At 39.7% G+C, this 14,002-nt stretch overlaps 1 protein-coding gene across 1 annotated transcript; it reads right to left on the bottom strand.

Annotated features, from left to right (window-relative positions):
- Positions 1-1,046: 1,046 nt before the first annotated feature.
- On the bottom strand, positions 1,047-1,509 carry LOC137223259 (small ribosomal subunit protein uS12-like). The gene has a single exon (XM_067734750.1). The coding sequence runs from the start codon at positions 1,507-1,509 to the stop codon at positions 1,084-1,086; it is 426 nt and encodes a 141-aa protein (XP_067590851.1). The 3' UTR covers positions 1,047-1,083.
- Between the last annotated feature and the right edge of the window lie 12,493 nt (positions 1,510-14,002).

Below are 14,002 nucleotides of genomic sequence, written 5' to 3'. Positions count from 1 at the left end.
AATGATACCTCACTTACCTTGTGAAGAATCTCCGAGTCTGAGCATAAAATGTCAGAAAATCTACTTGAAATGCATTGGAAGCATGGATTTGGTGATCCTGTGGATCAAATTCTACCTCCTGGGGGTGGGAGAGGGATAAATTAGGAGTTTGGGATTAACATATACACACTACTATGTGTAAAATAGATAACCAGCAAGGACCTACTGTATAGCACAATAATAACCTATAAGGGAGAAGAATCTGAAAAAGAGTAGATGCATATATGTATAACTGTCTCACTTTGCTGTACACCTGAAACTAACACAACATTGTAAATCAACTAGACTCCAATAAAAAATTCTACCTCCCTATGTACGTAGCAATATTCACCAAAATACTAAACTTATAGCCATTTATCATATGGTCAGCCGTGAACTGGCTGCTGTTCAGCTTTTACCAGCACTTCAGCTGAAAAGTTTGTTATTTGAGACTAACCATCAAAGGAATGTATTTGCTTCTATTTCTCTGACTCTCTATGCTTGATCCCTGAGGAAACTTATATCCCCAGGAAGCAATATAACTAGAATACGTAATCTTAACTTCCCACAGAAATAGCTTTTTCGAGATATAATAATTTTCGTGATATAATTATTTTGAGATATAATAATTTTCGAGATCTAATACTCGGTCAACTTTTTATAGAAGTTTGCTATACGAAGAACTCTTTTCTTTAAATATTTATTTATTTATTTGGCTGCGTTGGGTTTTAGTTGCGGCACATGGACTTCTCTCTAGTTGTGGTGCACGGGGTCCAGAGTGCATGGGCTTAGTTGCCCCACGGCATGTGGGACCTTAGCTCCCTGACCAGGGATCGAACCCACGTCCCCTGCATTAGAAAGTGGATTCTTAACCACTGGACCACCAGGGAAGTCCCACGAATAACTTTTTTTTAACAGGAGTCTAATGTTAAAATATAGTCCAATTTGTACCCTATTGTCCCTTATGAAAATGTGTTTTGGGTATTTCGTGAAAGGAAATTTCTCTAATAGACTTTTTTTGTATATGAAATTTTATTACTACCATGTTTGCATCATCAAAACTTATCATCTTGGTTTTTTCTTCTTGCCTTTGCATAAGGCCAAGAGAGAGACATTGGCTACTTTGACAAATTTAAAGTGGACTCCAGGAATGTCACCAACAGCATGGCCTTTTGCAACCAAATCCAGCACCAGAACTTCATCGTTTTCTGCAGTAAAGTTCAAGCAACCATCATTGGGTAAGAAAGCTGTGAGTTTCTTGCTCCTCTTGATCAGCTGGCCCCTGAAACACTTCCCGATGGCAGAATTTACCTGTTTGGCTTCAACTCTGACATTTTCTAGCAAAATTCCCTTTGCATGTGAAGTGCCTCCTGAGGGGCTGACCTTCAGGGCTGTCCCCAGATGGGCTTTCTTGGACTGCTTATCGTGCCACTTCTGGTCCTGATGGTGGCTGCAGAGCTTCCTGGCAATATGATCTTGACACTTGCCCATCCCATTGGTGCTGCTGGCCCGAGGGAAAGATCTAACAGGCTTTTTTTTTCCCCAATTGTGGTAAAATACACTTGACTTAAAACTTACCATCTTAACCATCTTAAAGTGTAAAGTTCAGTAATGTTAAGTATATTCACATTGACACTCAATCAATCTCCAGAACCTTTCATCCTACAAAACTGGAACTCTATACACATTGTGATGGTTAATTGTGTGTGTGTGGGGGGGGGGGTACGCGGGCCTCTCACTGTTGTGGCCTCTCCCGTTGCGGAGCGCAGGCTCCAGACGCGCAGGCTCAGCAGCCACGGCTCACGGGCCCAGCCGCTCCGCGGCATGTGGGATCTTCCCAGACCGGGGCACGAACCCGCGTCCCCTGCATTGGCAGGCGGACTCTCGACCACTGCGCCACCAGGGGAGCCCGTGATGGTTAACTTTATGTGTCAATTTGACCAGGCACGTTGTGATGGTTAATTTTATATGTCAACTTGACCAGGCACAGTGCCCGGCTATTTGGTCAAACATTCCGGATGTTTCTTTGAGGGTGTTTTTGGATGAAACTTACATTTAAATTGGTAGACTTTGACGAAGCAGATTGCTCTCCATAATGTGGGTGGACCTCAACCAATCAGCTGAAGGCCTGAATGGAACAAAAGATTGACCTCCCCCAAGAAAGAGGGAATGCTATCAGCAGACAGCCTTCAGATGTAAACTGCAGCATTGGCTTTTACCTGGGTCTCCAGTCTGATGGCCTACCCTGCAGGTTTTGGACTTGCCAGCCTCCATAATTTCATGAGCCAATTCCTTCAAATAGATTTCTCTCTATATAAGCATCACATTGGTTCTGTTTCTCTGGAGAACACTAATTAATACGCCCATTAAACAACAACTACCTCTTTCTGCCTTTTCTCAGCTCCTGGTAACCACCATTCTACTTTCTGTTACTGTGAATGTGACTACTCTAGGTACGTTATATAGGTGGAATCATACAGTATTTATCTTCTTGTGACTGGGTTATTTCACTTAGCATTATGTCCTCAAAGTTCATCCATGTTGTAGCATGTGCCAGAGTTTCCTTCCTTTTTAATGTTGAGTAATATTCCATTGTGTATATACCACATTTTGTTTATCCATTCATTTGTCAAATGGACACTTCGGCTGCTTCCATCTTTTGGCTATGGTGAATTACACTGCTATGAACACGGATGTACAACTATTGGTTTGAGACCCTGCTTTCAATTCTTCTGGATATGTATATTCAGAAGTAGAATTGCTGGATCATATGACAGTTCCATTTTTAATTTTTTGAGGAACCATCCTACTGTTTCCATAGCGGCTGCATCATTTTACGTTCCCACCAACAGTGCACAAGGATTCCAATTTATCCACCTCCTTGACAACCACTTGTTATTTCCAGCAATAATAATCCTGCAGGAACCCAAAATAATCCTCAAGAGGGGTCATTTTTGTTATGGGATAGTATTTTGTATGTGTGTGGCAGGGGGAATGCTGATATAAACTTGATTTTAGAAACTATGATGTTAAGACTTGATCCACACACAATTTAGGCAGAATCTACATAATATGAAAGCAATTATTTAGAAGCGAAAAACGCTGTCAAAAAGTTACTTTGCCCTGTAGCACTAAAGGACTGCAGTGGCAGGTTTTGTTGTTTAGAATTTGCATTCAAGCAGCCTTATTCAAGAGTTTTCTCCAAAAAATGTACATAGATCATGATAAATGTCACCAAGTCATTTTGAGTGGTAAGCATTTTTAAATTCGGGGGAGTTTCTAATGTAAAGCAGAAGGTACAAACTGGCCGGCCGCAGGCCAAATCAGGCCTGCAGACTTATTTGACTTGGCCTGCACATTTCTTGGCCCACACAATGTTTTCAGAAATTTTGAATTAGTTGACAACTTTTTAAATGGAGAGATTTCAGGCAAAAAAAAATTCTTGATTTCTAGCTTTTCGGGAAAAACTAGCTGACCTGGTGAGACTGGGCCTTCATTCGCACATGGCAACAGTTGGCTGGGGCTGAGTAGCAACTGCCCTTTCCTTCCAAGCGTGTGCCCTCCAGTTCCCCATAGTCCCCACCCGCCTCGAGACAGGAGAGCTTGTGGACACCCAGGCAGCAGACTTCTCGGTTTCTTCAGGAACCACTCATAACTTCCTGCGATGTCCAGTGGGATGTGAGGCCCGTGGTAGGCACTTAGTAGCTGCTGAATTGTTTACTGAATCTGATTCTTCACGTGCTAAAATTGTTTAGGATCCTTTGCTTTCTCTCTTGGTGGAAAAAGAGATGGTAAGACAATGGCTTTAAATAAATGGAATACAAAAGAAAAAGGATTTAGACAATGCAGATACAGAGAAACACCTGAAAAGAAAATAATCATGTGAATGTAATTTTTTATTAAGCAATTTAGCCTTGAACTCTTTTTCCCATGAAGGAAACAGCACCCAGGAAATGTTTCAGGCTAAGCCCTCTGTTTAATGTAAGAGAGAAAAAAGGGGCAAAAGGTTAGTCAGCTGCCTTACAGTGGCAGGATTCTTGAGTTAACATAAATAGAAATAGATACTGAAAATGAGGACCATATGGTTGGCTAGATGAGAGTTGCTCTGTGTGTGTGTGTATTTGTAAGGCCACCCACTGAGAAAAATATTCAACTTATTGTGTCTTATTATATTAACTCCTTGTTTTTAATTACTGAGGCACTTGGAGAAGTTCTTTTACACTTTCAGGTGATAGCAAGTGAAAAATGTGTTAAAGAAAAATGCAAACAGCGTCTCTCTCTCTCTCTCTCTCTCTTTGGTGATTGCATTGACTGAGAGAAACATGAAAGTCTTCTGGAAGGTGTGCCTTAATCTCCAACTCAAAACATCATTTCAAGAAAACTGTTATTTAAACCTCTGCTTGCGCCGTATTTGCTATTATTCCGCTGGTCACAGTAAGTCATACGGCCAAGCCCAGAGTTAGCCTGGAAAGAGACTAAGGGTGTGGATTTAGTGGGGTGTGCTTTCAAGACCAAGGAGCTGTTCTGGAATGGATAAATGGAATCTGGGTCAGCACCTATTCTGAAAAATATAGTAGTTGATGCTTATTAAAATTGTTTTAATATTTTTATCCTTTCTATTAAAAATCATGTTCATTTAAAATATGCAAGAAACATAGAAATTACCAAGAGGAAAGAGAAAACTCACCCAAAGCCCACAAGTCTAATAAAAACCGTTCTTAAAATTTGGTATGCACAACTCCAGAAACCTCTCTGCATATCTACCTCTGCACTTAGAAGTAGTTCTAATCCACTTAGAAGCATCTCCAGAGACGGTAGAGCATAGTAGCCTGGACTGAACCTGAGTCATCCTCTACTCTCCTAGAACAGTTTTTTTAATTAAAAAAAATTTTTTTTAATTGACATACAGTTGATTTACAGTATTACATTAATTTCATGTGTATAGCATAGTGATTCAGTATTTTTACAGATTATACTCCATTAAAAGTTATTACAATAATGGCTATAATTCCCTGTGCTGTACAATACATCATTGTTGCTTATCTATTCAATTCTTTGAACTCCGTGTCTGTTTGCTAGTGTGCCTTGACTCACCAGAGTTGGTGAACCTAAGAGAGCTTGGAGAGAAGGGAAAGAGACAACCTATATCCATTGAAAACATCAGCAAGAAAGGAAGGGAAGAGAGAAGAAAGAACAACAACAAAAGCTGTCCAGGGTGGAGAAGAGAGAGCAGTTTGATATATCAGTGGAGATTTTGTGATGCAAGAGGGCCGACTTATCAATGCTGAGGGCCCACAGTACTTTAGGGGCTCGTGAAGATGTTTTCATTCCTTAAACATCAGAAGAAAAATAAACTCTTAGGTCAAGGAAAATGTTTCAATTTATAATGATAATATATTTATCATTATATCAATGCAGTCATACAATAAATCTTTTAAATATCTTTTTGTAAAGGAAGGGACCATGAAGGCAAAAGTGCCTAGGGCCCACCAAAGTCATACACAGCCCCGGATCCAGTGGCATGTCCCAACCTATTCAAATTTATTCAACATATATGTGCCATGCATTCTAGGATTTTTTGCCACTAATGATATTACTATTCCAATTTTATAAATGAAGACTTTGAAACCTGCAAAGAAGTCAGGAGGAAGAAACTGATGGAGTTGGGACTGCCCCAGAAATCCAGATTTTCAGTTCAGCTCTCCCTGCACAAACGTGCCATGGGGTACGGCAGATATGGGGTGGAGATCAATATAGGAGAGAATGCAATCGAAATTTAAAATATAAGAGGCTTTATAATTGGCCAAGTATTTCCCCAGGCAGCAAACTTCCTTCCTAAGGTGACTCGTAGGTGCCAAAAAGAAGATTAGGCAGCTCAAGAGAGCATGAGGGAAAGTGAGTAGACATTGCTGGGTACCCAACTAAAGACAGCTTCATCGGCAACCTACTGAATGAGAGGAAATATTTGCAAACGTATATATGATAATATCCAAAATATATAAAGAACTCATGCAACCCAATAGCAAAACAAACAAACAATCTGATTAAAAAAATGGGCAGAGGATCTGGATAGACATTTTTCCAAAGAAGACATACAGATGGCCAGCAGGAACATGAAAAGATGCTCAACATCACTAATCATTAGAGAAATGCAACTCAAAACCACGATGCGATTATCACCTCACACCTGTTAGAATGGCTATTATCCAAATGAAAAGAGACAACAAATGCTGACTGTGGAGAAAAGGGAACTTTGTGCACTGCTGGGGGGAATGTAAATTGGTGCAGCCATTATGGGAAACAGTATGGAGGTTCCTTAAAATATTAAAAATAGAACTACCACATGATCCAGCAATCCCACTTCTGGGTATTTATCCAAAGAAAATGAAAACACTAACTCAAAAAGATATCCGCACCCCCATGTTCGTAGTAGCATTATTTACAATAGCCAAACATGGAAACAACCTAAGTGTCCACTGACAGGTGAATGGATAAAGAAGATGTGATACACACACACATAACACACACACACAATGGAACATGATTCAGCCATAAAGAGAATGAAATCTTGCCATTTGTGCTAGTATAGATAAACCTCGTGGACATAATGCTGAGTGACATAGGTCAGACAGAAAAAGACAAATAAAATACCATATGATCTCACTTATACATGGAATCTAAAAACAACAACAACAACAACAAAACATCAGGTTCATAGATACAGAGAACAGATTGGTGGTTGCCAGAGGTTGAGGGGGCGCACGTGATGAGTGAAATGGGTGAAAGGAGTCAAAAGGTACAAACTACCAGTTATAAAATAAACAAGTCATGGGGATGTCTCATGCAGCATGCTGACTACAGTTAATAATACTCTATTGCACATCCGAAAGTTGCTAAGAGAGCAGATCTTAAAAGTTCTCATCACAAGAAAAAAAATTCTGCAACTATATGTGGTGACAGATGTTAATTCGACTTACTGCAGTGATCATTTTGCAATACATATCACAAGATAGTGATTCGATATTTATATACTTCACAAAATGATTTGCAATATATACAAATATACACCCGAAACTGATATAATGTTGTATGTCAATTATATCTCAATAAAAAATAATTTTAAAAAAGAAATTTAAAAAAAGAAAAAACAAGCTTTATCAAGCGGTTTACTATTAGATGTTTCACTTTCTTTTGTAATCATGTTCTGTAAAAATAAATAAGACACTAGAAAAACAAGGTCAGTTTAGGCCCTTGGCAGAAGTTAAAGCCTCTTCAGTAAACTTGCTTGCTGCTGAGTTGTTACTGTATTTAAAGGAAGGCTGCAATAAAATTTAGTAATGGGTTAAGGTTCTCAAGTGATAAATGTGTGCTTTCTAAAAAAATAGTTTCTTGCATAAAGATTGCTTTTGTTTTTTATAAAACATATATTTATGAATATGTGTATGTGTGTTATATATGTATATGTGTGTATATACATATATTATACATATAGCCCCTTTTTGCTGTTTATCTATAAATTAATTTTACTCTGAATTTGGACTTGTGGTTAGATAGGTAGTGCCAAATGAGTCATTCAAACAAAAAAAGGCATGATCTCATGACCATTATTTTAAAAGTTTACTCCATTATTCAAAAGTCTTCATGATTTTAGAAACAACAGTCTCTGCCTCCCAAATGGCCAACTGAGGAACGTGAGATAAGTACCCCTGCAAAGGCGTGAGGAGAGGATAGCCCCTCTGGGAGTCAAGGTCCCATAATCACACCCCCTCCTCAAAAGTCATGATGCTCGAATCTAAGACAAAGACCATCCCAAAGTCTAACTCTCCAAATGTCAATTATCAGATACATATTAATTTGGACTAGAATTACCCCATGATTCACTTTACGGAGATCTAAGAAAGCAAGAACATGAGTTAGCTTACAACCAACACAGCAGCATATTTTCCTTGTTAGCTGCAGGGGAGAATAATGTACAGGAAAGGGTGACGTAATGATTGTCTCACTTTCATTATTCTCTCCCAAATGAATAGCCTTCCACACCAAGGATGAGCTCACTCACTATTAGTGGAATAACATCTGGTGCGCAAGAGCCCCCAGCCGAACATGCTGTTGGTTTGGGACTATATTTAACCAACAGAAGACCAACCATTGTTGCATATATCACATATGCAGCCCAATTACACTGTGAAAAAAAAAATGTTAAGGGGTAAGGAAACCCTCCTTAAGTATTTTAACGTGCAAGATTTTTCCTTAGGAAGCAAGGCGTTAACCTGTTCCAAAAGAGATCCTAGGCTATTATTAGAGTGGAATATCTTAGACATGTGACAGATGCCTTGTCCCCTCTGGCCGAGGCTCAGATGCTTGCCATAGCTATCTAAGTTTAAATTTCATATCACGGATAGGAATCTCTCTCCTTCAATTTCCCTTCCCATTCTTAATTTCCAGGCAGACCTGCCACACTGACGATGGTGAATTTTGCAGTGTAATTTATTTAATAGATTTACTGTAAAATGATGAATCACCCTAGTATTTAAATCTAATGAGTAATGCCGTAAGTCAGTTTTGGTTTTTAAAAGTGCATCATAGCTAAGGTCATCAGTTAAATGTGCTAATACAGAGTAATGTGGATGTTCAGAACATGCACAGTTGATCCTAATGGTCATGATGCTGGAATACTCTGGAATCTGCTGTGTACCAAAGCCCTTAGGGGAGGTTGCTCACAAAATCATGACATTTGGTACAAGAGATAACAATTTCATTCCATCAGGACTTGGGAAACTCCCACAAGTTTAGGCATCTCTCATTGTTCATCCCATAAGATGTAGTAACACTTTATTGTGAAGAAGCTAACAAGCTATTTTTATTTGTATTTAAAAGACTGATTATGAAAATAATGCCTATTTACTGAACAACATATGAGAAATTCAGAGAAGCACAAAGAAAATACAGTTCATTCTGATTCCAACCACCCAGCACTCTTTGTGAATGTTAGTCATTTTCACTTGAGTATATGTAAGCATTTTCTCATGTTATTAACTATTTTTCTACAATTTCATTCTAAATGGCCATGTAGTATTACATCATATGGCCATACCATAATTTATCAAATCAATTCCCTGTTGACCCTTAGTATACTTCTAATTCCTTGTTATTATAAAGAAGACTGTGATAGCTAAATCTGTGCACACAGGGGTAATCATTTCCTTAGAATAAATTTGCAGAAATAAAATTGCTGAGTCAAAGTGAATATGTTTTTAACGGTTTTGATTCCCGTTGAAAAAGCCTTAATGAGGGAATAAGAGATTTGTTTCCTTCTCTGTACAGGATATCCCCAAGACCAGGGATGCTACCCCAGTCCCTCTGCTTCAGTCTCCCTCTGGTTCCTCATCTATAAAACAACAGGGCTGGAACAACAGGAAAATAACGATGCTTATCCTGCTAAAGGACTTATACCTATTTCCTCATTTAATCTGCACAGTAATCTTGTGAGATAGGTCCAAGTGATTTGGTGAAGTCCAGATAGTTTGTAAATAAAGGAGCCAGAATTTGAACCTGGATTTGCTATCTCAAAAGGCCATGCTCTAAGCCAGCAAGCTACACAGTTTATTCCAGGTCTATCACTTATCCATTCATGTTTTCAATAATTCAGTATACTGTGTGAGAGCTACTGTTCTAGGTCCAGGAGGTACAGTGGTGAGCTGAACAAAATCCTGGACCTCAGGGACTTTCTAGTGGGGGAGATAGTAAGTTATAATAAAAGGTAGCAATAAGTTCTGTAAAGAAAGATAAAGCAGGGAAGAGGGATAAAGGATGACAAGGAAGCTATTTTATTTTACTTTATTTTATATTTTAAAAAATATTTATTTATTTATTTGGTTGCCCTGGGTCTTAGTTGCGGGAGGCGAGCTCCTTAGTTGTGGCTCTTTGGCTCCTCAGTTGAGGCATGGATGTGGGATCCAGTTCCCCTTCCAGGGATGGAACCCTGGCTTCCTGCATTGGGAGTGCGGAGTCTTAACCACTGCACCACCAGAGAAGTCCCAAGCAAGCTATTTTAGATTAGGTGGTGTCAGAGAAAGCCTTTCTGAGTGGATGAAGTGAGTCAGGCTGTCATGGGGGTGTATGGAGGACAAACTCTCCGGGCAGAGAAGCAGCAGTACCAGGGCTCCAAGACCAGAGCCTCGTGTGTTTGGGGGAACTGCACAGAAGTATTAATAGTTGGGGCTGGAGCACAGTGAGATACGGGGGGAAAGGTTTACATTGAGTCTGTTGAGTCAGTCCAAGCAGATTTGGGGTGGGAGTTGTTAGAGAACAGACACAGGTGAGCTTGCAAGACCTGGAGAATTGATTGAGATCGCCTCTGCAATTCTGAGGAGGAAAGATGGCCAACTACCCATTATTCTCCTATTCTTGAATTGCTTTAGGTAGCTGGGGGCTTAGGCCATAGTATTAAAACTCTAGCCTTTTATGCCCAGGATCATATTTCTGGACTCAAAGGAAGAATTCAAATCCATGGATCATTCCACATATTCATTACCCACTCTCTCCAGGGGAGGGGCGATGCCTCCTCCCTATAGCACTGCCTATAGAAAAGAAACAAATTCTTTGACTGGAGTGATCTTGCGGAATTGGGGAAACAGCCATTTTGAAGTTCCAAATGATGTGGTTATTAATCAGTTTAGGGGATAAACACGTCTATCCGGAGACCAGCTGTTTCCTGATGTCATTTAAATTCTTCAGTCCCTCATGTTCTGCTGCAGGAAGGAATCTAACTTCCTTTCCATTCTTGTGAATGTATCTTTTGAAATTTAATTTGGGATTAAATTAATTTATTATGCATTATTAAAAGTCTAAATGTTTTTACAGACCAATTTCCAAGAGTATAGTATCATTGCCTGGTAGGACTTACCTGCAGCAAAGGAACAGGATAACACAATGCTCTTCAGACATGAGAGATGGGAAGTAAGTTGAGAGCTTTTATTTTTCCAGTGTAAAAACCCATGAAATTTAGTGCACGAAAAAGCTGGAGTGCTTTTAGAATTGTCCAGTTTCACAATTTACTTCATTCTATGTATACTACGGGGAAAAAATCTTGACAGCTGGGACGAGAATCCGTTTTAGGGAAATACTCCGTAAGCTACTTGGGTGTCAGGTGCATCCTGAAGGCCTGGGTAGCTGGGGACAAAGAAAGAACAGTCATAGCTATGCTGCTCTACAATAAACACCTGAAGGTGGGGAAAACTGAACAGATAGGGAGTGTGGGAGAGCAACGGGTAGAGCAATACAGTGATATATCTTAAAATCTTTTCAGATGTAGTTGATGCAGCGTTCCATTTTATGATCTTTTTTATTTCTGTGATGTACATCCTACCTTCACCATCGCAAATCTTTAGTGAATTCTGCTATATTCATAAACGCTTTGTGTGAACGCAGTGCATGTGATCATGTGTCCCATGGGAATAATGGACTGAGCTCCGTGTTTGGGTCAATGCCGTGCAGAATAGGGACAGTGTGTGCCACGTGGCAAGATAATCTGTCAATTACACTAATCAGCGGAAACAGCATTCAGAACCAGAAACAACAATGAGAATGAAAGTCCCCTGGGAATTTTCAGAAATCTGGGGTGGGGGACACTGGACTTTGGAGAAATATGAAATGGGAGTTTGAACCATTTTAAGAGGCAAAGGGTTACATGTTAATAACTCATATTGCTTTTGAAGCCTATGATTCTGGTTAAGATATAAACTTTAGACACTGAAGTTTCTCATTTTTTAATAACAACTTGGGCCTTGGGCTGAATGTCTAGAAGTTACTCAGCTCTCTCTGGTTTAGCTATTGGTAAAAACTTCACCAGATTCCACATCTCCCAGTATTTCTTGATTTCTATGGCCCTAAAGTAGTTCTTCACAGGGACAGAGAGTTTGTGAATTGACACATAAATCTTGCAGAAGTTATATGCTATTGTAATATTCCCAAAGAAAACACTTGCAGCGAAGCATCAGGAAGTATCAGTCTGGGGGATATTTGTTGAATGCAGTACCTTGAGTCTCCCCAGTTCTTCACAGGAGATGGGTCTGGGTTAGTGGCAGTGGCATTCTTCATGACCATGGTTGTCCTCTTAGGTAATAGGAAGCCCCAATTAGAGACCTACAAAACTTCTCATCAAGTATGCTACTCTGAAACTCTATCCTACTTATTATAAATTTGAAAGAAGAGAAAAGGCCATTAGCAAGCTTTATCACTTGGATAAAATGGATTCCAAGTACAGTTCTCAGTATGCTACATCATCATTTTGCTTCATCGATGATAGGTTACCCAATAATTACTAGACAACACGTGCATAGATATTTTGCAGTTACGTGTGAAGACAAGCACAAGTGAAATCGGTTCAATACTTAGGAGGGGCTGGGCCCAGCAGGACTGGCCAGGGCCTCCCACAGAGCTCTATTTAACAACTGGTTGATTAGGGTATACAGGATCTGTGATATCATGCTAACATGGTCAGAAATCCTTTTCCAAGGGGCCACAGTTGGCTTTAGGTAGACAAATGCCATGAGCCAGAGAAGGACTTTCTGATTGCATATGTAGGATTTGCTTATGTTTACTGGAAGAGTAACTTTTCCTATCTTAACTCCTACCCTTAGGGAAGTTGATTTGGTTTGGACAGGGTATAATCTCAGGAACATTTTGTTTGCAAGAAGAGAAACTCAATTCAATCTAATTTAAGTAAAATGTGAATTAAATTAAAAGAATACTGAAATAACTCAGAGTTGAGGAATGATTCTTAGGATCTGCAGCAATTCTGAAGACCTCAGTGACTGGAACCAAGCACTCAAACAATAAATAAAATACTCTTCTGAATCTCATCCCTGCTTCTCTATGCATATTGATTTCATTCTGTCTTCCTATAGAAAGTAGGTTCTTTCTTTGTGGTGGGAAACAGAGTTTTAGTCAGTCCTGGGCTTTCATCATTCCTAGAGGAAAGGGGCTTCTCTCATCCAACACTAGGTTAGAAAATCCTGGGGCAGCAGTCTGATTGGCTGGGCTTAAATCATGTTTCCAATCCTGGGATGAATTCTTATGGCTGAGAATAAGAACCATGATTGGTTCAGGCTGGTTGCATGTCCATTGCTGAGATTAAGGAGGTTGATTCTGTTACCCTAATGAAGAGTATGGGGTCATTGTGTACCAGGCAGCTGTACAAATTTGTGTCATTTGCCATATTTCTACTGTCTCCCTTACCCTAATGGAGGTCATTGAGAGGAAAAGGACTACCCATGAAGTCAACCGGGCCTAAAGAAAGAACTTTGAAAGCTGCTTCTTCATTTTTATGTAACTCATGTTGGCCATCAGGGTCGATGGTTCTGTTGCTTGGCAAAGTACTATGGTAAGCTTTATTTCTGAAGCACATGTAGGCCTATGGAAGTTGCCTGGAAGTAGGAAAAAGAAACCAAAACTTCTTGGAACAACTTTGTAAAGTGCTATTTCCATTGTGAGCAGGGGAATACATATAGGCAGAGAGCTTCACATTTAGAAAAAGGTTATCTTCTTTAACATAAATTTAGAGTGTACTATCTTTGAAAAGTATTATTTCTACTAGAAAAGGTATGTGGGACATGTTTAGACCCACAGTTTTCCCAGACCTACTGGGAAAACTGCAAGAATGTTGAGGATGCCTAGGTTCACATTGGACTGGCATGGAGACTTCAAAGGAGAGATTGGACTTGCAGTGCAAAGCTCACCCTGGCTGTCCTCAGAGTCTCCCGGTTAAAACAATGCATTGTTATGGCTATTGTGTCCTTTAGTTATCCAAGTGGGGGTCAAGGACAAAGGATGGGGTTATACAGTAGCAGTTAGGATTTGCATTGGGAGGACTGAAGAACCAAGCCACTCTTAGAAGGGGCAAGAGCAGGCTGAACTTCAAGCAATGGAGCAAAGCTAGGAGCTAGGATATTTTCACAAGAGGACACCTGTAAAGGACTTACAA

Source organism: Pseudorca crassidens, chromosome 4, assembly GCF_039906515.1.
Source record: "Pseudorca crassidens isolate mPseCra1 chromosome 4, mPseCra1.hap1, whole genome shotgun sequence".
Taxonomy (NCBI): domain Eukaryota; kingdom Metazoa; phylum Chordata; class Mammalia; order Artiodactyla; family Delphinidae; genus Pseudorca; species Pseudorca crassidens.
Note: the sequence above shows the minus strand (reverse complement) of the source record. Positions and strands in the feature narration are given on the sequence as shown.